The sequence below is a fragment of the Buteo buteo genome, chromosome Z, assembly GCF_964188355.1.
Source record: "Buteo buteo chromosome Z, bButBut1.hap1.1, whole genome shotgun sequence".
Taxonomy (NCBI): Eukaryota; Metazoa; Chordata; class Aves; order Accipitriformes; family Accipitridae; genus Buteo; species Buteo buteo.
In genome coordinates, this window is record NC_134204.1 from 26,474,381 (window position 1) to 26,499,363 (window position 24,983).

Below are 24,983 nucleotides of genomic sequence, written 5' to 3' on the forward strand. Positions count from 1 at the left end.
TGCAAATTTTGTTGCTTTGTCACTTTATCTATAATTTGGTTTATATGCCCTGTTCTTATTACCTTTTGTGTTTCCAGCATTTGGAAAACACATCCTGTAACTTGCCCAGCAGAACGAACAGACGAAGTGTCAGTGTAGACAGGTATTCGTACTGGAGTATAAGTCTAGTTTTGCCTCCATCACTGCAATTGCCCTTGGCAATTCTCCTGATTTTGTCAGTGGAAATGGGCCAAATTATTTCACCGAAGTCCTTGTGTGCAGTATTTTCTTGTTGGCTAGGTGCCTTTGAAACCCTGTTTGAAAACATTAAGCTCAAAGCCTTTGGTAGAGTTTAGTCTGAATTTGAGCTGGAGTCTGTAATCTTTCAGTGCTTTACACAGACTTCTTGAAATACTTTGTTTTCTATTAATTCCCTAGCATTAGTTTAATCTTTGCCTAACTGTATCACCTCCAAGTTTTCCGTATTTTTCAGAACTTGATCTTGATAGAGTTAAGTTTTGTTTCCTTTTGTCATGGAGCAGTTGCCTACTCTTCAGTTACTGAAAATGATCAGATACATTAATGAATAAACTAGAAATCAGACATTTTTCTGCCTGCCCAATCATTTTTATTTGAATTCCTCTCTTTTAACTGTGCTTTTAGGTTTTCTTTCTTGTAATCTTGAGAAGTCAAACTCTGCTCCAATGCTTGTTTTTAATACCTCTGAAACATCTTATCTCTACAACATTGAGGAAACAGTATAGTGATGTAGCCAAGAAACTAAGAATGAGCATGTCTCTTGATACCTTACTTTGAGAAGTGCTTCAGTCTGCACTGCTTGTAAAGCACAAAATTATCTTCCATTTTGGGTTCATGATCTTTCTACTCCCTTCCATAACTCATGCAAGCAGAATATTGAGAATAAGTAAACCACACTAATCATGAAATATTTTAAGTTCAGTTCTTTTTCCATTACTGTGTGTAGTAATGTAAATTTTATTAATATTTGTTGTGTTTTACTATTTACTAACTGAATTTGCAAACTGGTGCTAGTGAAAATGAAATCTCAGTGCTGAATGTGTACACAAGTAAAAGGATGTAACTTCAATATAATTTGCTGTAAATAATTTTCCTAGCTTTTCTAATACAAATCTTTATTTTGTTGATGGTGGGGCTGTAAGATTGAAATGGCAACATCTGATGTGCATAAACTGGGGAAGGACAATCCAAGACACTTAAACATGCAAGTGTTTCGAGTGATGCCTACTTGAAATAAAACTACAAGTATTGACTCTTTTTTATGGAGCTTTTTTTTTTTTTAATATAGGTTTTCTAATTATGTGGAGTTTGGGGGTTTGCATCTGGGATCTTCCGTTGCTTTGCATGTGTACTTTACCTGTTCAAAATGTTTTCATGTAGAGTGCCTTGAGCCTGCGGGATCCATTACAGTTTCAATGGGTATTGACTTCTGTGATTCTGCTCAGATGGCCAGTTTCCAGTTATGGTGAGTTCTTGGGGAGGGAGGGTAATTTTTTGTTCTTGAAAGGCAAAAGTAGTGTATATTGGAAGTTTACTTGGAAGTAGCGTACTTGCTGTTCATTAAGTATTTAAACAATTGAACAACAGTTCACAACGTGATGTATATCCAAGATGTTTTTAGAGAAAAAAGACATAATTAGTGTTTGGTTTTACTATTACATGGATTATCAGTTTTCCTTAGGCTTCCAATTTTTTTTAACACTTGCTTCTAAAAACACAGATTTGATGGGAACCTCAAATCTATGTTTGGAATCACATATATAAGTTCAAAAACTCTTTGACAGATTGTGTTTGGGATGTCCTATTTTTCTCTTGGTGTAAATGATTCCAAGCAGAAGCATGAACTCTTCAGATTTAGAATTACTTCTCTGTTTCTGAGCTTTATTTTTATTTTTCCCCCTCTTCTTGGGATTCTTCTTGATAACACCACCTTGAAGGGAGTTTTGTGTGTGTTCTTCCTTGTAAGAAATCACAAGCAAAAAAGCACATAGTGTGAGTAATTTTACTACCTCGAGTGCTTATTATGGCTGTTTGTGATCTATATAATGTGACTGTGTGAAACCAACCCCAAAATTTGCTGGCCAAAGTAGCTTATTCTTCATGCTGTAGATTCTTTTAAATTATTAGAGAGAGAATAAAAACAAGTAACTGGCTGGCCAACTAGATTTTGTCTTACATTCCTGATTTACACTTCTTATCCTCATTATTGGCACATTAAGGATCCTCCTTTATATGAGTTCCTGTTGCATTCTAGGCTAGCAGGGAACCTGTTCACCCAGTGAGAACTCTGTTATAAACTAGCATTTGAAACCAGGGAAAATTTATAGTCACATCACAGTGTCCAAACATTAGAGTGATCGGGTGGGGGAAAGCTAGACAACTTCTTTTAAGAGCTATTCAGGCTTATATAGTCCTTGAAAGTATGCAAAGGCACTAAATAGATCTGCACAATTTTTATTTTTTTTTTACTACTTTGAAATAATGGGTTTTGACATATTTTGTTGCAAGAAGCACTACTTTCTATATTCTGCAAAAAAAGGATATTGAATAGACATTCACATTGCCATGTTCCAGTTTAGGGGAATTCCATTGAGAAAGTTCTGTACCCCTTTCTTGAATCCTGTAGATATTTTAGTGTGCTACTACTAAGCACAGTTTGCACAACTTACAGGTTATTAAAGATAGCAGGATAATCTTAAAAACAGAGAAGTACCCAAATGACTCCAGAAGAACCATTGCTAAAATAAGATTTTTTGTTCTAGGGGTAAAGAGGTTTTACTATTGAATTTAATTTTTTTTCCACTCCTCAAACCTTTTCCTGTAAAATGGATGCTCATGCATAGTCATTTTAAAGATATTAATACCTCCAGCAAGATGTCTGCAGCATGTAGTTTATGTACATCACGTTATTGTAGCTGGTCTGTATGCTGTTTGCTGGAATTTGGAAAGAGCTTCGGACTCTTGCCTGATGCTAGGTTTTTGGGGGAAGGGAAGTTCCCTTCTGGGCAATGCAATTTCATAATTGCTTCAGAATGATAGGCTCTCTTTCCCTAAATATATTTTGAGGTTTTTTAAATAAAATATGCTCGGTTTATCAAGTAGGCACATTCTTTTTTAAATAGAGCAGATATTTTTCTTTCAAGTACATATTTTCAGTATACTAATGATTCTATTCCAAACTTATACCATTTATTGCTAAGAATCTTAGCAGTGATGAGGATAAGCAATGTAGCATAACACATTGATTTTATGCAGATCATCACCTTTATGTTTTGGGAGGTCTGCTGTATTAGTGATATATAAAAACTGATTACTTTCTCCAACATTGCCTAGTAATTGTTTATTATTTTCCTATTAGACAAACAAGACAGATCAATATTCCTGAACACCAACCAGACTATGAGTAACATCACTGTAAATAGATTTGCCTCAGACCTCAGTGGTGTATTCATTTTAATGATTTGGACAATGTGAGTCCAATGACAAAGCTCAAGCTAAGTTTAAAATTAAATTAAGAATAGGAATTGCTTACTTTGTTCCTTTGCTAATTGATAGGGCCTTGTGTCTTTGACAGTAGTTCTTAGAAAATAGTATAAAAATAGGTAAAATGTTCTTTGCATTAAATTTGCTGTTTTACTGTTAAAACATGTATTGTTCAAACTCTTACTGATTTCAGTATCATTGAAAAAATTGTGCAGTGTAAAGTTTTGGGGGCGATGTCTCAGAACTCAGCTGCAGCCTTTTTAACTTGTCATACTTCTTAAAAAGCTTTTATCCAGAAGAAAGAATGACTTGTAGGAGTTTGTCAAAATGTAGTTAAAATACTGTGCACACAAAGGTGTCGATATTCTTGTATTTCCTGCTAACATATCTTTATGAAAGACATTGTCAGTTATTTTGCATTTTTGTTAGAAGCGTGTTCAGCAGTAAAGTGTTCCTGATCATAATCATTTTCTTTACATTGTTCTAAGAGGAGCACTTTGTCTTGCATCAAATGTAATTGATCCTGAAGCAGTGTAATCACAATTACTCACTTTCTTAATTGGCCTGCCCAAAATCAGAAAATGGAAACCGATCGGCAGTGTTTAAATCAATAGCTTTATAGTAAAGCTTGTGGGGGTAGGGAGATAGTGGTAATGGGTAGATCAATTGGTCTTACATGCCAATCATGGACTGTGTGTTTTGCATAGCAAACACTACCTTTCTGCTTGGGGATGTGCTGTTGTACTAGTGGTTCAATAAGTACAAACTGTATAAAGAAAAAAACTAATGTGAGTAATAAAATATTTAGATCTCATTCTGAATTTGTTGTACAAATCAAGGACAATGAAGGAGAAACTGCATTATAGAGAGAGGTTTGAAGGGCAGAGCTTGGAAAGACCTCCCTCGTAAATACTATTTTTATTAAGCAAAGCTTACCAAGATCACACGTCTAAAAAGAGGTGAAACACCTTAACTTGAAAACTGTGCCTAATGCGTTCATTTAGAATGTGTATTAGGATGTTAACACTATGTACTCATAAGGAGAACATCTCTTCATTGCTATTTTTCTTGTGCCATGTCCTTGCAGAGAACACCACACTGGTGTTCTGCACAATAATGCATCTCAAACAGAAAGTTAAAGAGGAATAAATGGAGGAACTTAGGCTTTTAAAAGATTTTGTGAGCGTTAGTGTTTCTTTTTGGGTTACTTTGTTCAGATTCTGCAAGCAGGATATACACAACTTAGAAGTATAAAGCAATTTGTTATTGGCTAACTCACACGCAAGGTAGTCTGGTAGCTTGTTGAATCCTAGTTAAGCATTGGTATATTCACCGTTCTAGTAAAAGACCTCAATCTTTGCTAAGCAGGTAGGCATCAGTGAGCAGAAAAGAAAGATCGGAATGGATCCTTGATATTACAGGTTGACTGCAGTACTCCACTGACTGTGGATTTTTTTTTTCCTTGTCAGATTTTATATATTTCCACATCAGTGTGTTTCCTCTTGAATCCTTGAGCTCCTAGTAATCACCATCTTAACAATCCTACCACTGTGTCTTATTTTATCTTTATTATCCTTCATGTTTCTACTTTTCAGATATTCTCAGGTCTTTCTCAGAGTTTACCAGTTTCCTTAGATGTTTGAACAAAGATTTGGGAGCTTTGCCATGTCAGAATTTGGCCTTGGATCCTTGGAATGAAGACATTTGAATCCCTAGAGAAGAAAGGCAAGGAAGGTTACAGAAACGGAGAGTTACAGCATATACATGCCTGTATCCTATTTTGTGTAGATGTATTTAGCATTTCAGATTCCTGTCTGCATTTGTAGAACCCAGTAGGCAAATCTCCAGCTTTTTGTAGGTGTCAGGCAAGTGACTAAAGGTAAAATGTCCTCTTTACAACATTGAGAGCTGGGGAAGGAAGCTTGTCCTTACCTCTTCTTCCGTATTCTTTTCATCCCCTTTCCAAATTCTCTTAGCTGTTCACAAAGCTGTAAAAGAACCACAGCTTTGAAGATAAAAGTAATTTACAGAGAACCTGTTTTCTTCTCCCCAGTCTTTTGAAAAGTATGCAGGATGTTGTTTAGTTCTCTTTGAAACAACTTCGCATAGGAAACATCTATTCCCCTCATTTTCTCAAGTTTTAAGTGCAAAGAGTACAATCAGAGCTCCCAAGAAGAAAGAGAAATGGAATGAAAGCAACAACTTCTATGCCTTCCATTCTTGCTCAGAATAATGAGATCATAGGAAAATAGTGTGACATGTGACAGACGTTTTTACAAGCACGGGCTGGTTACCTTATATTGGCATTTCGTATATCCCAGTGTTATTAGAAGAGCTGGGACCCTGTACATACTCTTCTACTTTTGTTATGCTGGTAGAAAAGAAAGCTGTGTGTTTGCCTCATCTGCCCTGGACTGTATAAAGAGACCATTTTGCTCTCTTTATTCCAGAAGAGGTTGGTGTAGCAGTAAGAATCTAGCATTTTCTTAAATGAAGTAAATTCCATGAACGAGATTTGAAAACCTTACTCAATCTGCTGTTTGCAGGTTCTACCTTATCGTAGAAGCTTTTGCTCTAAATTTTGTTTTCCAAGAAAGAGATTTTTTGCAATGAGAAATTCTCTTACCTTACTTTGCGTTGATGAAGGAATCTTCCCAAGCAGAACTTCTACCTGCAAAGAGGAGTAAATGAAGGAGATCAGTTGGGTAGCAGTCAGTATTTGTATTGAGTGCAAGCATGCATTCAGGTGTAGATGCGTGCAGAAAAGCATCTGATTAAAATTATGTGGTAGAATGTGTTATGGAATATATTAAAAACCAACATTAGAGATGCAGGACTGTCTTCACATCACTGTCACTTGCATTTTCACTTGTTTCTTGCTGTTTACTTCCCTAGTGCTTTGTCAGCAAAGCACCAAGTTGTTTACAGATGTTGGATATTAAGACAAGCAATCTGGTACTCTTCTCTTTACTTCGTTACTCTAAAGTAGTCAGTTGACCCAGTTCCAGAAAGCAATTATATCGAGATAGATAACTGACCTGGAAAAAGCAAGGCTGGGCATGAACAACTACTCTCATTTCTTACATCACCCTAGCCTTTGTTCTTGTAGAAGCAGGATGCAGTCTTTTCCTTTCTTCAGCAAGACTATGAGCAAAGTCTCCTAGACTTCTCCATTCTATGTGTTGCAGGAACTTAGTGTGTTGCTCTTCCATTTCCATTCTTTTTTTTACAATCTCTGGACTTTTTTTGAATACAAGACAAAACTCATGAGCTCATTTTGGATAGATGTATTCTGGGTGAAGCAGCTACTAGGAGTGAAACAAAAAACTGTAATATAAATAGCTAGAGCAATATTCCCCAGCCTCTTAGTAGAATAATAATTTTTTAAAAGCTTTGAAAATTAAGACTTTAAAAACTGCCATTGTGGAATCTTGTAAGTACTCATTCACAAGTGATAATATTACTTGTGTTAGTTTTAACCAAGATGTTGCCATCATTGTCCTCAAGTCTTTTGTTATGGCAGAGAAATTCTTTCCCATGAACACTTCGGAGCCAATCCTTTAAAAAAAAAAAAAATGAAAGAAGAGAGGGGGAATAAGGAAAATGGACACTGTTTTCAAACAACAGGTGCTAGCTGCTCCCACCACAGCCATCTGAAGAAAAGTTAAAACTTTGTGTCTTCTAAAGGATTGAATGTTAGTCTTGCGGTGTCATTTATCATGGAGATGGTAAGTCTCCCTGTGTTCCTGTGGGAGCATTATCATCTCTCATTTGTTCATCTTAATTGAGTACATCAGAAGATAAATTCATGGGATCCTTGGAATTACATCATGAAAATGGTGTACGTCTTTTAAAAATAGAGTATGTACAGTTTAACAGTTATTAAGGCAACAGTAAGAGTAATGATGTCTAATGTTATTTGCCCCTAAGTTCACAATTAAATACAAAACAGATTATGCAAACTAGTGGCAAGGTCCTGTTCTTGGACATCCCTGTTTGTCTGATTCTTTTAGAGATTCCTTCTGCAGACTTCTCACTAAGCATACATGTTCCACTAAGGATATAACATCAATTGCATTTGCTAATACCAGAAAATGCAGTCTTTAATTTTTTAAATCTAAACCCAGTTATGTTTGTTGGCTTGAGAAACTGCTTTTTTTCTGATAAGCTTTTCAGCTTGATCTTCCAGGAAAGTTAGAGCAACACCACCTGAGATATGTTTCAGTGAGGCTTGAACCAATTGTCTGCCAGATTCTTAAATGTTAATGTTCAAGCTTCAAACCACTTCTGCAGTTTTTTGTTTAAATGTCATTTATACTAATTATACTATTCAAAGTATAAATAAATAAGTTAAATGTGCTGGAATTTAGTTTACTAGATATTGGGGGAAATTATGTAGTTGTACTGCAAGAGTCAATTTTATTATTAGGTATCTGATGAAATCTCCATCTTTGGAGATACTCAGAGCTCAAATGTTCAGGGCCCTAAGTAGTGTGAACTAAGGTTGCCCTGGGTTGAGCAGGAGGTAGGACCAGGTGATTTCCAGATGCCCCTTGTGACTTGAGTTGGTCTATGGTTCTATGGAACTATGAAATGACTTTTCTTAAATTAAGATATTACTCGATTTCTAATATAGATGTAATAAAAGAGATGCAGATCAATAAACAAAAGCTGTATATTTAGCATGTAAAGTGTGTGATAAAGAGAATGATAAAAGTGAGAATGATTTTCTCTGGCTGAAAAAAAAATTTACTGAGGTACGCTGAAATTAAAGTAATGCAAAGTAAACCAGATGCTGGCTAAAGTGAAATTAAGAACAAAGCGGTTTTGAAGAACAACTAGCAATCAGAATTTCTGCTTGCAGACTATGAAGAGTTCATGGTTTATCATGGTTTATCAAAGAATATCTATTAGCTTTTTAATCACTAGGGGAAAGGGAAGTGAAAAGTTTGTTAACAGCAGAGGTGTTGAGTGGTCCTCTTGAGCGGTTACAGCTATATAAAACCCAAGCTATGCACATACTTTTATTCCTTCTTATTGTGAAAAGATTGTTAGGAGCATTTCAAAGCAATCTAAACATTGATGTTAAAAGTCAAGTTTAGGTACAAATGGTATGTCCAGTCAATGCAGGACGTGAATCATTGTACATAAAACTGCTTATCTGTTTTATGCTGAATTACGCAGTGCACATCTTGCTTAAATGAATGATCAGTTGAACAATACCAATGAAGGTATTGTTAAAAGTTTCAGTAATGTAGTCCAAGTAGTGTATATAAACAGCAGAAAGTTAAGAGGCAGTTGATTAAAGACCCTTCCTTCAGCTCTTAAGCTGATGGAGTTCTTGATCAGTTTTCAAAGGAAAAATTAAAGAAAAAAATATTGCTTTCTTATTTCACAGTGCACTTGATCAGGCTAACCAGTCAAACAATCCCTGCTCTTTTAGTATGCTAATGACTTTAGAGATGGATGGTATTTAAAGTAGTATAGGAAAAAAAGTGAGAATTTGTTAGCTAAGCAAATTTTTAAAAGCAGCACTTCATAAATGATTCTTTGTAAATGGAATACTAGCCAGGTTTGAAGAGATTGTTTCACTGTATGTTTACTAAATAATAATTTTCAACAAAGTTAACATTAGTGCTGAATTTTATTTGAAAAGCCCGTACTTGAGATTGCATCCATAAACATAATTATAACACATCAGAAGTCAGAAAGTAATAATGTACTAGTCCCTAAGCATTTGCTTGTGAAATTGGGTAATTAAGGTAAGTATTAAAATTTTAACTAATAGGACCATAAAATGCTTTCCTGTTTTCAGGTGGCTTATCTTGCATCTTTAGGAGGGAGACATGTATGTTTTCTGTATTATTGACCTAGTGCTGGTTTTTGCATCAGTCTATCTTATTTTAGAATTTTGAAGTTGCAGAGTTATAAAAAATCAGTAACAGATGTTTGAGGTTAATTTAAATACCATGGATATTAATTGATGAAATATATTTTCCATTCTAATGATTGTATCATTATATTTAAGTAGGATATCTGAGGCATATCAGCAATCAATATGTATTGACTATTTGGTACATCAGCAAAAACAAAAGTGTTCTTCTCTAAAAATTTCTCATGCCTCAAAGCATTAACAAAGATTCTGACTGGATCTACTGATCCTGAATTGCTAGCCGAATCCCTTGGGTATAGTTAGTTAATCAAACATAGCAGACTGAATGTATCTTGAGTTTCTGTAGACTTGAAGAACTCCAAAACAAGATAGTTGGAAACTCAGAGAATTGAATGGATAGGAAGACAAAGTTCACTGTATGATATTTATTTCTTAAGGAGGAATCGATAGCATTTGATAGTAGTATGCTACTACTGAGAGCAATTTTTTTAACTCTCTGCCATTATGAAAACTGCCTCAAATTCTGCGATTTTCCAGTGTGCTTTTTCATCAACCAGTATGCTGTGTGGTTTTGTTTAAATATACAAAATGTTGCAAAGTTGAAGTGATCAAAGGTGTTTCTTTTTTACTCTCAAATTTATTGTTTGGTCTGTTTGGGGTTTTTTTCAGACAATAATAATCCTTTTTTTCTGAAATTAAACCTTTCCTAGGTATAGCCCTATTTCTGGGACTGCTGGTGCTGATGACAGAATTTGTGAATATCCGTTCTTTTAAAGGAATTGTAAAATGCATAATAATTTGTCCTTTGCAAGCATTTAGTTTGAGTGTGATGCCTTATAGATCACAAATAAACATTAATACGAGTAAAGGTTACATTTTCAGAAATACAAGAGCATGCATGCTATATTAATACTACATTTGTACTGGAGAAAATGGATCAGCTTTACTGATGTAAGAAATTAGCAGGCTTTGGGGTTAAAAAGGTAGAAATCATGCAGGTAGTTCTTACACTGTTTATAGATTCCATAGTAAATTTGAAGCTGATATGTATGTATTAATCTATGTTGAAGCACTTAGTTGATTCTCTGTAATTTCTCTTTTCCCAGCACAAAGGATGATTATTTCAATGTTAACATTCAACCCCCTGTTGGAGAACTGCTTTTGCCTGTCACTATGTCAGAGAAAGACTTTAAGAAGGAGCAAGGTGAGAAATATTTCAGCAGCTTCAATAAATGTATTTGGATGAGAAGAGGGCTGTGTTCCTTTCAATTTCCAGGCGTACAGCAAGTGCTTCCAGTGTAGCTGTTTGTGTTAGTCTCTGTTAGTATTCAGTCTGATACTAATGATTTAATTTAAAAATGTGCAGTGGTATTTGACAGCTTTTCAGTGTGCCTTTAAAAGCACAAAGCCCACTCTTCACCCTGAAACAGTCTTTTGGTTCAGCAAGTTTTGGCTTCCTATCATGAAGTGTGAATATCTTTCCTGCTAGCAGTAAAGCAGAAAGTTGGAATCCCAGCTCAAGGAAATAAACCAAATATACATTGATGTGGTGTCTGTCTTTACTAGTCTTTATTCAAAGGCTGCTTTTAAATACTGTTAGTGTACCTGTTCCTCAGCTACTTTGAAGATGATTTCAATCTTTTTCCTTTCAAACACTTCATATAAAAAAAATTCTTGTTGGAATGCTGTTTTAGAAAGGTGACATGTTTTATATACTTCTGCATTCTTCTAATGTTGCGCCTTTAAAGGATGTAAGTTTCCGGTGCTAGTCCAAACACAAACCTCCATAAGAGCTTTCAATGACTTGAATATTTTATACAAAAGAATTAGAGAAAATTGTACTTAGCTTTGACTGTGTGTTAAATGGAATAGTCCATACTGCTACCCGTAATTTGGATATGATTCTTGGATATTTTAATATATAAATGATTACATTTTGGATGCATTCAAATGTAATAGTGTTTACTCACCTATCTCAATGTATGGGGATTTACATGTGTAAATCTCTTCACATTGAGATGAGAATATACCCATGGGATCCTGTCTCATTGCTGTATAAGGCTCAGAAACTCAGTATATCCATCAAGCAGTCAAGAACACCAATGAGTAATGCTATGTATTATTAATTATTGTTTTTGAGCATTTCTTGCTTTTGTATTTTTGAATGATTAAGAAAGTAGTTTAAATATTGCCTAGATCATTTTCAGTTAAGCTTATGGCTGCAGTGAAAAGTTAGGATTGTGCTTTGTTTTCTTAACCAATTGATACTTATTTGCTGTTCTTACCTTTTGCTGGCTAAAGCCTGCCTCTGCTTTATACCTGCTCAGCAAACCAAGGTGAGTGATTGAATGAGGCTGTGGCACATTTATTTTAAACTGTTCCCTTGTAAAAATTGTAGCTGAGGTTGTAGTGAGAGGAAGGCAGGTTACTGTGCTTCTTCCCCCCGCTGTTTTTATATTTGCTTGTTTTGTGATATTTTGATAGAGTTTTTGTATATTTTACTGTGACTGAGGGCTTTTTTTCCTCCTGACTGGCCATACAGAACCACAAGCACATAGAAGTGCACTTGGAGAATAGCTGTGGTCCTCTGTGGAGTTGTTGCCAAAATTCCTTTTTCTTCTGCCATTTTACTTCTATGGTTGTTGATTATTTGTCTGAATAAATCTGGCAGCTGTTTGCTATGTTTAATAGAGCAGAAAGGCTACTCTGAATAAAGCTATTTGAAAATTTGTTTATATGAAGTATTTGTAAATCCATGAAGGTCTCTTGGCATTTCTGTATTGCTCTCTCTGTCTTCCTGAATTCATTCTTTGATGCAGGACTTGATGCTGGCAAATTTACCACAGGTTTAAAAACCTTTTCTATTGCATCTTTTTTCGTATAGATATCAGCTGTTTCAGAATATTCGTGGTAATAGAGGTATCAGTTCTAAATTTTACATAAGTATTTATTACAAAGATCTAGGAGCAGCTAGCATTTGGGGAGAATTACTATGTGATCTTGGTAAATGAAAAATCCAAATTACAATAATAAATGCAGGGCAGTTTAGGAGTTGGTATATATTATTCTATTTTGTGTTTAACTTCAATTTGTCTGTATTCTCCAAATGAAACTGATTTATATAACTTGTTTTTCAGTTGTCATGCTTTTTCTCACACACCCCCCCCCCTTTTTTTTTGGTGTGTGTTTTTGGACATAAGATGTTTCAAGTCTTGTACCTGGAGGTGCCTTATTTTATTTGTAACCAAAACAAATAGGTAAAAAAATAGTGAAGGAGTGAGGAGAATATTAGAAATGCAAGAATATATTGGGGGAGAATGAGAATATGTATGGGTTTTAAGGATTTTTACATCTAAATTGCATGTGTAACCTAATAAGAATGCTAAAGAGGAAATAGCCAGTATTATACTGCTATGTAGAAGACAATTCATTGCTACACATCTTTACTCAATTACACTCTGCTGTTTTGCATTGTCTGTTACATTTGTATATGTCCCTTTTCTTCCTGATGGCATAAGGAGAGGAGAACAGACAGGTTATTGAATATTCATGGCTGTGAAGGTTATCTAGTGGTAGCAGCAGAACCTCAAAAGCTGGATTTATCCACATGCTGCGCATGGTACGCTTAGCCTTGCTACACAGTCTTCCCTTCCCTTCCCTTCCCTTCCCTTCCCTTCCCTTCCCTTCCCTTCCCTTCCCAGCTGGGGAATCCTCTGGTGAGGTAATTCCCAAGAGCTGCAGCTGAGTTAGTGGTTGATGTGGTGATTGACAGTTTGGAAGCAGTAGATTAAAATGGTATTGCCAAACTACTCTTTACCTTTCTGGTTAAATACTTTTACTGATCTTCAGGCCTCAGGATTTTATACCCTGTTTTACATCACATCCCCATGAAAAGTCCAGTTTCTTTAGCAGGAGTTTGGCATGCGTGAGGCATACTGTTGGGAACTCAGTATCCAAATTTTTACTTGTCTTCTGTTTTTAAAAATCAGTAGCAAAACTCCCCTTGCCTTAGTTCAGAATAGGACTAGTCTGGTAGCTAACATACCTTGTTACGTACCAGTGTAATTTTTCTAATTTAATTTCCTTTTATTATGTGTACAGTTATTTCATTGTACCAGTTAGTTAACCCAGATTAATTGCTGCTCTGGGCTCTGACTAGAGTTTTCTTAGATTCTCATGCTTCAAGCAATATTAAAGGTGGCATGTGATTGTTATAACTGGATATTAATCAGAATTTTTATGAAGGTGTTTTTAAAATAGCCAGTTAAATCTACTTCAAATATAAAGACTGGGTTTTTTTCCCCTGCGGCCATGTTTCAAAATAATTTTGTCAAATTTTTTTTTTTAAAGTGTATACTTGATTCCCATTTAAAAAAAAAAAAACAAACACAAAACCCAAACACCTTGGTTAAGTAAACAAATTGTTTACCTAATTTTATTAAGATTTATATATCCAACTTGTCTTCCTAACAAGCAAGATGCTAATTCTTTAAATGGTTGGACATATACTATTTTCTGCCCCTTGACTACCATAGGCAATCATATTTGATGCCCCTTAATTAGAGCACCCTTTTTTCTTTCCAGGTTCTTTTCCACCTCAGCAATCGAGACAATACATTTGCTTACCATGCTGCTCTCCTAAGTGTTCTTTTGCATGTAAATTAATCTTGATTCAGTTTACACTGTCATGCTGAGTGGTACAAATTGCCTATAACAATAAAACAGCATGAGTTAAAAATAAAGGGGGGTGAAAAGGCAGATTGAATGTGTGCCTTACTTGATAGGATGTTACTTTGCTTTATGCCAATACATTAGTCGACGATAATGAATCTTCTGTTCTGAAAAGCATGGTTTAGTTGATTTTTTTAATTTTACTTCAATGGAGCAGTACCTTGTCTTTTATAGAACAAGTTAGACAAACCATTAATGACAAGAGTGTTAAGGTTAAATATGAAGCAATGCATTCACTTCTCTGAGTGCTATCCATCTTTCCATTTACAGGAGCTTGACAAAAGTACTGGCTTTGTACAACATTTCCTTTAATTACATGCTGCGGGAAACAGGCTTTTAACATAAACATAGTTGCATTCATTTATTCAGCATTTGCTCTTCAATAGAGCTTAATGGAGAAGGTTTAAATCCTAAATGAGTACACACATCTCTCAGCAGTGTTATGTCAGTCCCTGTGCTCTGCTTAAAAGCAGTTTTAGTCTGTGTATGTAGTTTTTAAAGCTTTTGCCTTATAGTGAAGTTAAACAGTTTGAAACAGAATGTTCTATTCCCAAAACAAAGCTGATCTTTATAAGAAGTTGTGTGCTTATTTTTGTTCTCTTCAAGAGGAGATCATGTTCAAAAATATCCTGTAATTTACTTAGGAGCTGTTCCATTTTTACTTTGATATTTCTTATTTTGTGACAGCAGCTAATGCACATTCTAGTGCATAAAAATGTTGGATTTATGTTTTTTAATTGCTCTATTAAGCATCTTAGTGCCATTTGCTCTGGGTTAGAACTATATGTGCAGACCTAAAATATTACCCTTTTGAGAATTTTGCATTGTTTTCATTGTTAATGTTATCATGGATTTCAGATGCTTCATATTTCTGCCTAAATTACTGTGCTCCATTGTTTGTCTGTGTTTTCAGCTTCTGAACATAGTGTAAAAATACACACACAATGTTAAGTTGTAGTTACTGTTGGATTTTAATCAACACTAGCATCCAGCAAATCATTCTCCTAAACAATGGATATTGATAGAAAAGTGAGGGGTTTTGTTAAAATGTCCTTGAACAACATTTCCTTCTTTACTTTTTTTTGTCATATCTGTGGATATAATCTTGACATTTCTGTTCCATTTTGTAGTGATATTCAAATTATTTTAATCAAATAATTTATCATGACATTTTAGAGAGATGGATACTAACTGAATTTCCCAGTTTCAAATGTGATGACTTTATCTTCATGAACTAAATTGAACCAATGACTACTCTCTGAATTTCAAGATTATTTTTAGCAATTGGATATGAAATTATAATTAAGTGCAGTGGTTTTATGATTGAAAGATTACAAGGTGTCTTTGTATATGGTGTTACTTAAGCTGCATTTTTCCAAATGAGTCTTACTTAATAGTTCATTCCTATGTTTACATTCTTCTTTTAAGTTACACTTTTTGTGAAAGAGAACCATCTTGATTTCACAGTTGCATTACTATCACACATATCTTTGTTCAGTTATTAGTAATTTGTTTCTAATAATAGGGCATTGCAAGTAATACATTAAACTAATGTAGTTATGTAATTTCCTATAAAATTGTTTTCTTGATGAATTATTTAACTTTTAATGCAAATGTGGGGTTTTTTTAGAAGTCTCTCACTTTGGTTTTATCTTAATAAGCAAGCAAATCTTCAAGTAGCATAATGAAATACTTAATGTTTCAGGGATGCTGACAGGAATGAATGAGACATCTGCTACAATAGCTGTTGCTCCACAGAACTCTACTAGACTTGTAATAATTGAGAAGGTAGTGAAGGCAGCAAACCTGGGTGTAGTCCCTTCTGGTCAAGATAACATACACAGGTAAGATTACATGTCATTCATAGTGGAACCATCTTTCAATATGAATTTGTTAGTTCAAAATTCATCAATATTTGATAAAATTAGGCAAAATTACCCACAACTTTAACAGATAAGGTACCCAATTATATTGTAACATACAATCCTAAGTAGATATTAATTTGACCCTAAGTACTCCTTAGCTCTTTATTTGAATGTATATAGAACAATCAAATATCTAGACTTTACTGTACACAGTTAGGGGGAGTTGTCCTTTCCTGGTTTTGTTTCAAAGGGAAAAGGTAGCCTTTTAAAGCATGGTACTTTCAAGAGCATATATAAGGTTTTTTGACTTTTGTTTCTGTTTCCAAAAGTAAGTGGCCTTATTCAGGTATATCATCTGTGAGGAGCTGCTTGTTTTTCCCACATTAATTTTTGACCTATGATATCCAGCTAATTAAACCTAGAACCTGATATTTTTTTTTCAGTTGGATGAAGATCTTTTTAAATGCAGGTTGAACATTAAATTGAACATTTCCTTATCCTTCCTTTGTATATGCAAGGAAAAACAGTGATCGGCCAAGAAGGTCATTGGTCCTGTTTAAATTCCGGATATTACTTGTAGATCATTTCATCCAAAAGCTGTGGTACAGAATGTCAGTGGAGTTGATATGATTGTTGGTTAATGACAGCTTTTAATGTGATTGACTCAAAATATTTAGTCCCGTGAATCTGTATGGCTTCTCACTTGTGACAGAAACAAACAGGAGAATTGCCATGTGTAGAAAACTGAGTGGACACAAATAACAACAGCAAGATGTAATTGGAAGCTGTGAACCTAGTCTTGGAATAAGAAAATGCGTACATCTCTCCTAGCATCTACTAAAACTGTTTCAGAGTCTGAATTATCCCTTTAGCCCCCTGAATTTTGCTATTTCAATAAGAGTAATGGATCTTCTTTTAAAGCAAAGAGCAATGTTTTTCTTTGAAATTTTGCTGACCAAGATGGCTGTTTGGAATGGTTAGTATCTTGTAGTCTACACAGGACTAATAACCTGATATTTCTCTTTGTTGGGTTTAGTCTTTTTTGCATCACTGGCCATTTTTATTGCATTGCATTAACATTAACCCAGCTGGATTTTCCTATGTATTTGATACGGTCAATGATAAAATTCTGTTTCACCATAAAAACATGGTACAGCTAGTGCGATTGCACAGAAATGATTGTCACTGTTGACACCTGCTCCTCCATGAAAGAGTCCTCATTTGTGGCATCCCTGAGGCATCTATACAGCCTGCATTCTCAACTTCAATTCAAAGACTAGGTGAGAGTGTCAATCAAGAGACTGAAGTGTCTGCAGTATACAGGTGTTCTCCATCTTTACCCTATCCATCACATGAGACTTACTGCATAGGGATGGATTGTTTTGTGACTGAGTCTTGAAAAGGTTCCCTAAAATAATAGCTTAGTTCCTAGCTCAGCCACAGGTTTCCTGATTGTAGATAAGTTTCTAATTTGATCTTGCTTTCTCTTGACCTTTTTTGTTTTTGTTTTTTTAAAGGAGGTTTCTGCAAAACAGAGTCTATGACCAACTGTAAATAAATTGAAGATGTACTTCCTGTTGGGTACAGTGCTTCAGAGACAGTGGTTGAAAGCATGTTCTGGTTGGGCTGAAGTATTCAGAGTGCTTTAGAGCATCCTGAAATCTTCTTTTCTTTTTCTGATTCAAAATAGAATGTATTCAATCTGCTACAGTAGTTACAAAATAGTTTGCATTTATAATGTCCATCAGGCAAAAAAATTGTTTATAACAACTTAAATGGCCTACCAGAAATGCCCAGCAATGATAAGCATTTAGAAAATAGCCCTTCATTTGCTTCACCATAAGTAACTGGAGTTCACAGATACTATGTAGTCATAATTGCACCTAGTTTTTACTGAGAACAGGAATGGGAACATTAACTAATTGGTACTGTGATGAACATGTTCATCTTTTAAATAGCACTACATTATCATTAATGTAAATCCTATATTTAGATGAATGAATATTTGAGATAGAGATTAGATAATGAATACTTTCAAAACTCTGAAACAGATGACTGACATTTTTAATTTTTTTTTTAAATTGTATACATATATTTGGATTAAATCAACTCTACCATGAGACTAGACAAAAATAGAGTCTCTTGAAAATCTCATGGATGCAAGAAGTGTGCCGTGTTTTATGTATGTGACAGGTACACCATTTCAGGATGATAAAATAAACAGTCACCTTTTACCTTGACAAAACAGTTACAGATTCAATAAAAAGATGTTAAAAGAAATTTTTGTTTTTTTCTACAGTATTGTCATTTGTCTTGTTTGTTTTATCACAAGTGGTATTTGGGGAAAAAAATTATGTATAAGAACTTGCTTTAGCTCATCATGCTATTCTGTGAGGACTACTTGAGTTCACTTCTTAGAGGTGCTTAGTGCATACCCTTTTACACGGGAAAAGAAGCAATATTTTTAAACTGACGTTCTGCACAGTGCATCATGAATTACATTAACCTCTTAGTTGGTCATCCCCAACTTGAGTATTACTACTTAATGATGGCTAATGCCAAGAAATTTATATTGCCTTCTAATGCAATATACTCATTCAAAATGAAATTGTATAGTATAATACAAGCATGTCTAATGGACTTGAACACATGTGTGTTTCTTGAGTTTTTTAAGTCTAAACATATTTGCACTCATGACAAAGACGTTGTCATGCTGCTGGGACCCAATTACTGCCCCTTAAATTGATAACCCTATTTAGGATTGTATTTTTCACGAAGTAAAAACACTTAGAGCAAATATAATGAAGATTTGAAAATAAATACTTGAAACAAATACCAACAGAATAGCATGCAGTCATCAATGAAAAATGAAATAAATGTAAACCTGTAAAATACATCAACTATATGTCAGTCCCTATCACAGTATAGCAACACTTCCTTACATGCATTTTTTTCTCTCCTTACCATATGGCTACTGAATTTTTATATTTACTTGAAATGTAATAGTTTAACTGTTAACTGAGTATAGAACAAAATGCCAGATAATAGAGTTGATTGTATTTTAAACTCTCTTTTCTAGCCTGTTTTATTTGAAGTGATAGCTGCAAAAATTTTGAACTCAATAGCCAATATATATACCAGGACACAAATGTGCAGATTTATATTCATATATTTGCAAAATAAATTTGCTGTACTATTTCACTTCCTTAAGTGTAGTTACCTCCTCTTCAAATAGCTCTTCAATACAAGCTATTAGATTACTGGGCCTTGTAAGGTTGCATACAGTGCATTCTCATGTTCTTAATAGGATTAACTCTTCTTATGTATTGATCTCACTTGCTTTTATTATCAAGGGGAAACATTATTTCAATTTTAAAGGCTTCTACTAAAAGCAAGAATGTGAAATTCATTTCGAAAGAGAAATTTTTTTTAAGCAGGAAATAGAATGTCTTCTTAAATATGAAAACTTCAGAAAAAAGTTTATTATTTTTATCAAAATACTATTTCACAAAAGTGATTAGGATAATTGTTGCAATATACATAGCTCTTTCTATGTTCTGAGAACTGTTGTTTGTTAAAAATATTTTAAGAAGTGAAGGGTTGGAAGCGGGTTGAGGAGTGCATAGATATTGACAAAGTGATTTCAAAAAGAATCAGCTAAGGCAGCAAGCTTCTGTCTTGTGATTCAGACCACATCTGTGATTTGAATATCTAAAGACAAAGACATTGAAAGAAAAGTATTTGTTCCTGCAGGGAATAAAATCAGTCTGAATCACTACATTTAGGGACCAAGTACTTTTCAGTTGAAGTATGTCTGCTGTTTGTTGTCAGTGGGGAAAGTCTACCAGGAATTTTTCCATCTTCAAGATAAGAGGATACATAATTGAGGATATTTATTCCCTCAAAGTTGATTCTTCTATGGACCATAACTTCCTCTCCCTGTCTCTACTAGGGCAATAACATTCATTGCTTTATATATCAAAAATAAATTCTAGGCTGTTCTATTTCAAAATGTGATGAGATGAAGATACTATTCAACTGAAGATTTTCAGTAATTTTCTTTTTAACCAACACGAGCCTTATTTATCCAGAAATGCCCTTCATGCTACTGTTACTTTCTAAGATGTGTTGCTTATTCCTCTCAGATGAATATTCTAAAAGTTCCTCAGGTCTCTTCCTCCTGTATTCATTTTCAGCTCCATAACCTCCTACCAGGATAGGCAATCTTAATTTTCTTCACTTTGAATGTAGCAAAAGACAACAGATGATGATAGAATGAAAAGATAGTTACAGACTTTACTTTCATCTTAGAAAGACTTGAATGCTGTTATGATCCTCATGAAAGTGTCAAAATGTTGTCTACTATTACATAAGGCCTCTGCGTAAAGGAGAGGTGTTTCAGGGTAAATTGGCTTAGAAAGAAAATAATGGAAATACACATAGAAAGCATTTCTTTCCACTACCTACAAAATGTGGTGCAAAAACTTTTAATGTGTTGGCAGTGGCATATAGCAGAAAAGTCTGTTCAGACCTGGGATCACAAACTGGATTTTCTTCTTCAGTCTTTCACTTTGTTTTATGCTTGTGTGGTTCCATTGATATCAGAATGTAATGTGTAATGGGATGGAGAATCGGGCCATCTTGAACTGCCTACCTTTCTGCCTTCCACTTCCTGAAACATTTCTTAAACAGGATGCATTGTACTCTAGTAGACTATTTCTTTCAATGACCACAGCTCTACAAAATGGTACAAGGTAGAGCACCTTTTGCACGTTTTTTCATTCTTGAAGACTTTACTTGCATGCTGCCCAATCAGTCAGTGAGATAAAAGTCTGAACCGATCAGGGTGGATATGAAGAACAAATTTTAGTCAACCTCAACTTGTTTTTAATAGTCCATTGAACTAGGCTGTTGTTGCTGTTGTATTTTGAAAGGAATCCACAATGAGTAACAAGAAATACTTGAGTTAGAAAGTGAGCATGGTGTCATCTACATATCTTTACTTCTGCAGTTCATCAGGATGGTCTTAACATTGACCAGAACAGAGACACATGACAGCATTAATTTCAGTCCTCTAATTTGAGATGGTCAAGTCTTTAATTTCAACAACCCAGTATAGGACAATCTGAGGTTTTGAAGTAAATCAAACCTCAGCTTCTTTCAATACTGAAGCCTTGATCTACTTCAGAACAGCCATTTCACGTTTTGAAATAATGAGTTTAATATCCTTCTCCAATACAATCATGAAAGCGGTCATTCTAATAGCCATCTCTTCTTTCTAGAGATCACTGGAACTTGCAGAGGGAGGATTCTCATCTCTTAGCACGTTGTGATAGCAGACACCTGAATTAGCAGCAAACAAGCTAGCTTTTAAACAAGAAGCACAAAACAGTGCTTCTGCTCATTGCTGAAGAAGGTCTAACTAGCTCAAGTACAGCATTGCACACAGTGGCTATGCTGGTCTGGGACCCTATATGTTTAAGGACATTTGACTGCACCATATAGATATGCCGGTTTGTTCAGAGCTTGCTGTATGTAGTCCATCACTGTTTAGCGTACCCATGACCTATGTGGTTTTGTGAATAAGCAAGTATTGAACAAGATGTAAAATATCTTTCACCTGTCTTTTGGAGGCTTGCATTATTATCCTTTAGCAAAATCAAAAACATACTGTGTAAATCATGTAATATAACAGTAAGCACACTGCAATGGATAAGTATTGAAATCCTGAAGAATGTGAAAGCAACTAGACCAAATATAGAAACTTGCATAAAATGCTTAAAAAACAGAAATCCAAGGATCAACACTTGTTTTTCACTACCCTTTATTCCCCACCCCATGCATCAGCCTGACAGTCTGGTTGTATTCACCCCTTTTTATCATTTTGCAACCTGTCATGTCCCATTTATAGTATATTGGCAGACTGATTCTCAAAGGAAAGAGGGTTTTGTTTACAGACAATTTTGATTATCAGAGAATAGCGTGCTTAGTAATCAGTTATCCTCCCCACATCTTTTTAATCCAGCACACTTAATGAGGGGAGAGAAGGTATGCAACTATGCATGTATGTAGATAGGTTTGTATTGAACAAAACCCCATTTAAAGGGGTCCACCTGGAAAATTTCTCTGTGTATGTCATCTTCCAATTTGTACAAAATTTGGAAGAATTCTCAGGCAGAAAGTTGGTGATCAGACCCCATCAGCTAACAAATGCATCTGCTTCCAGCATGTCAGAAAGGAAGGGCTATTAGGCATCTATTGAGGATAAACACAGTGTAAAAATATCTGAGAAATAGAAATTGTTTATAGTTACTCCATTTGAATCCAAACATATGTTCTCAGTAGCTGACAAACAGGTCTTATAAATCCAGGAAGACTTTTTTAAAGACCTTTTCTGCTCTGTGTGCACACAGAAATTTTTCCTAAGATTTTTTACTAAGGAATTGGCCTGTCGGAGAGCTCAAATGAAGTGAAATCTACCTCTGGCAATAGCTCCTTTGACGTAGTTATGTGGACTGTTCTGCTTCTGTGGTTCCTCAGCTGTGGGGCTCAGTCATCTTTTTCTACTCTTCTAGAGAGCTGCAATGGGTAGCTGAGTAAATAAACTTGTAATAGACATGCAGCCTTGATTTTGCTTCCTAATTTCTCAAGTAGGAATTAATTAGAGAGCTAAATATCCTAGGCAAAACAGTTTCTCTGGTAGCCTTTACCTGTAGGAGACAGAATTCTAAATGGAATAGTATATCCATGTCCACAGTATTTCACCCTTTGTTGTAGCCAGAAGTTGTAAACTCTTAATGTTTTCTTGTTTCACAATAGAAGTAATTCTAGCTTTAAAAAAAAAAAAAAAAAAAAAGTGCAGCTAGGCTAACTATTTGTATTTCTTTTGTCAGCCAGGACTAAAATTACCATGACACCACTTTCTGGTTAGTCACTATTCTTAGGTAAATATTTTTATTCCTAGAGAAAATGAAAACTGAATTTTTTTAGTGAAAGTACTCATCCAGTAGTTTCTACTGTTTCTTAATAAAATCCTAATGTTCCAAAACCTTGAAATTTTCTCCCTGCTAACAAAAGGGCCCTGTATGTATTAATACAGTTTTCATATTATTGGCATATGAAGATTTTCATTAACTGGTACAAAGCACTTAATCAAGAGATTGCCTTTCTACAAAATCATTTTAAGGCCCTTAACATTTTAAATATTGTATTTAAGGAGCTTGCATGTGGATTGCAAAATTTTAAAATAACTTGAAGAAATTAAATTTGAGTTTAACATTAAAAGTATATGAGTGAGTCATTTTAGGTATGAGGTTAATCAAAATAGATTGTTCTAGCCTAGCTTATTTGCTGTCCACTAGAGGACAGCACTGCTTTTGTATCTGAATGCTGTAAAGTGAAAAATATGTGCAGCGTTTTCTCTGGAAAACAAACAGGAACCTCCTGAGCCAGTTGTTTAAACAGAAAACATTTAACACTTAAAAAACTAACTGAACAGAATAATATCTTTGATTTGAAAGATCTCTGAAGAAGCTTAATGCTTTAGTGTATTTCTGCAGGGTAACTTACTTTCTTGGAATTCTGCAAATTAAAATTTGTAGCCTAGTTTAGAAATGGACTGTATGTAATTCTCAAATACTTATCATATTAAATGCCCAATTCTTTAAGAAAAATAAACAGAATAGACTAGATGAGAAAAAAAAATAGATCAAGTATTACAATTACAATTTTCTAGGTGTGAGGACCAAATATTTTGATTCAAGCTTTTAGCTTATTGAAGTTTTGGGGAGGAGATATAAATGCCAACATATAAAAATGCTGAAGTTTTTGAACTAAAGGTAAATTTGGAGGATGATAAAAAGTTCATGCAGCATCTTTTGAACATGTGGAGCAGTGCTATATGTTGGACATTAAGTTCAGAAGACTCACTTGCATTCCTGAATTTTTGTTAGAAGTACACTGCAACTGTTCACTGGCAACTGAGGACAAACTCAAAATCTATTTTGGCAATAGAACTAAAAATGGTAAAAATATAGTACAGATGTGATGGCAATTTATTTTACAATTTATGATTTTATTAAGCCCCAAAATAGTTAATATTTGAAATAATTACATTATGGTAATAAATTAGGTATTTTGAACAATTTATTCTAAGATAGTGTTAAAATAGCATGACATGTACTGGAAAAAAGAAAACATCAAATTATCATATGATTTTTAAGGTAAATATTAATCAAATTTATGATTAATAACCAATGTTAAACAAGGTTTTTTCCTCAGAGGTTAAAATCACCAGGTTAAGAAAAAGATTTTTCTTTTTGTGACTATATTTCTGCTTATGTTTTAGTATTAAGCTTAACCCCAGGTCAGAACTAATACATAGTAGTGCTATTCCCAATACTTCTTTTTCATGTTCTAAGGGTTACTCAGAGGATGAATACAAGTAGTTAGTAATTTAGCCAATTTTTAGATGAAATGTTAAAGTCAAACCTGTACATAGATAGAATTTGTTGTAGTAAGGTGAAGATCCGAGTACTGAAACTATAAAGATTTTTGTTATCCAGTTGATACACTGGAAGATACTTCATAGTTGTTCATTCTTATATTTAGAAATTGAAGACTAATTCACAGCAGTGTTTTTTTCCCCTCTGAATATATTCATTGCATAACTTGATTACACATTTGTCAACTTTGGACTAATTATTTTTCTACAGCTAGGGCAGGGCGTTGCATCTTCTGATTGTCTTTCTTACTAATAGGATTCTGTCTGCTTCAGCAGGCAATAATTGAAGGCTTCATGTACAAGATTTAAAGAAAGGGCGGAGAAAAAAAAAGTTTTAGCCTCCATGGGCCATTGTCACTCTTTCTGGTAAGCAGTAGAACAGAAAAAGAATTTAGCTTGAATAGAAAAATCAAAGAGGAAGAAGAGCGCCCAACAGGAGAGAACGTATGTTTTAGTGGTGGCAAATTATGTGTAATAAATCCTGCTCTGC

The 24,983-nt window shown here is 34.6% G+C and overlaps 1 protein-coding gene across 2 annotated transcripts in view; it reads left to right on the forward strand.

Annotated features, from left to right (window-relative positions):
* AP3B1 (adaptor related protein complex 3 subunit beta 1) overlaps positions 1–24,983 on the forward strand; it is a 163,666-nt gene that overhangs the window by 134,098 nt on the left and 4,585 nt on the right. For both annotated transcript variants that reach the window (XM_075020944.1, XM_075020945.1), the window contains exons 24-26: positions 1,399–1,483; positions 10,501–10,598; positions 15,831–15,969. In XM_075020944.1, the coding sequence (XP_074877045.1) occupies positions 1,399–1,483; positions 10,501–10,598; positions 15,831–15,969 (322 nt within the window). The remainder of the gene's footprint in view (positions 1–1,398; positions 1,484–10,500; positions 10,599–15,830; positions 15,970–24,983) is intronic.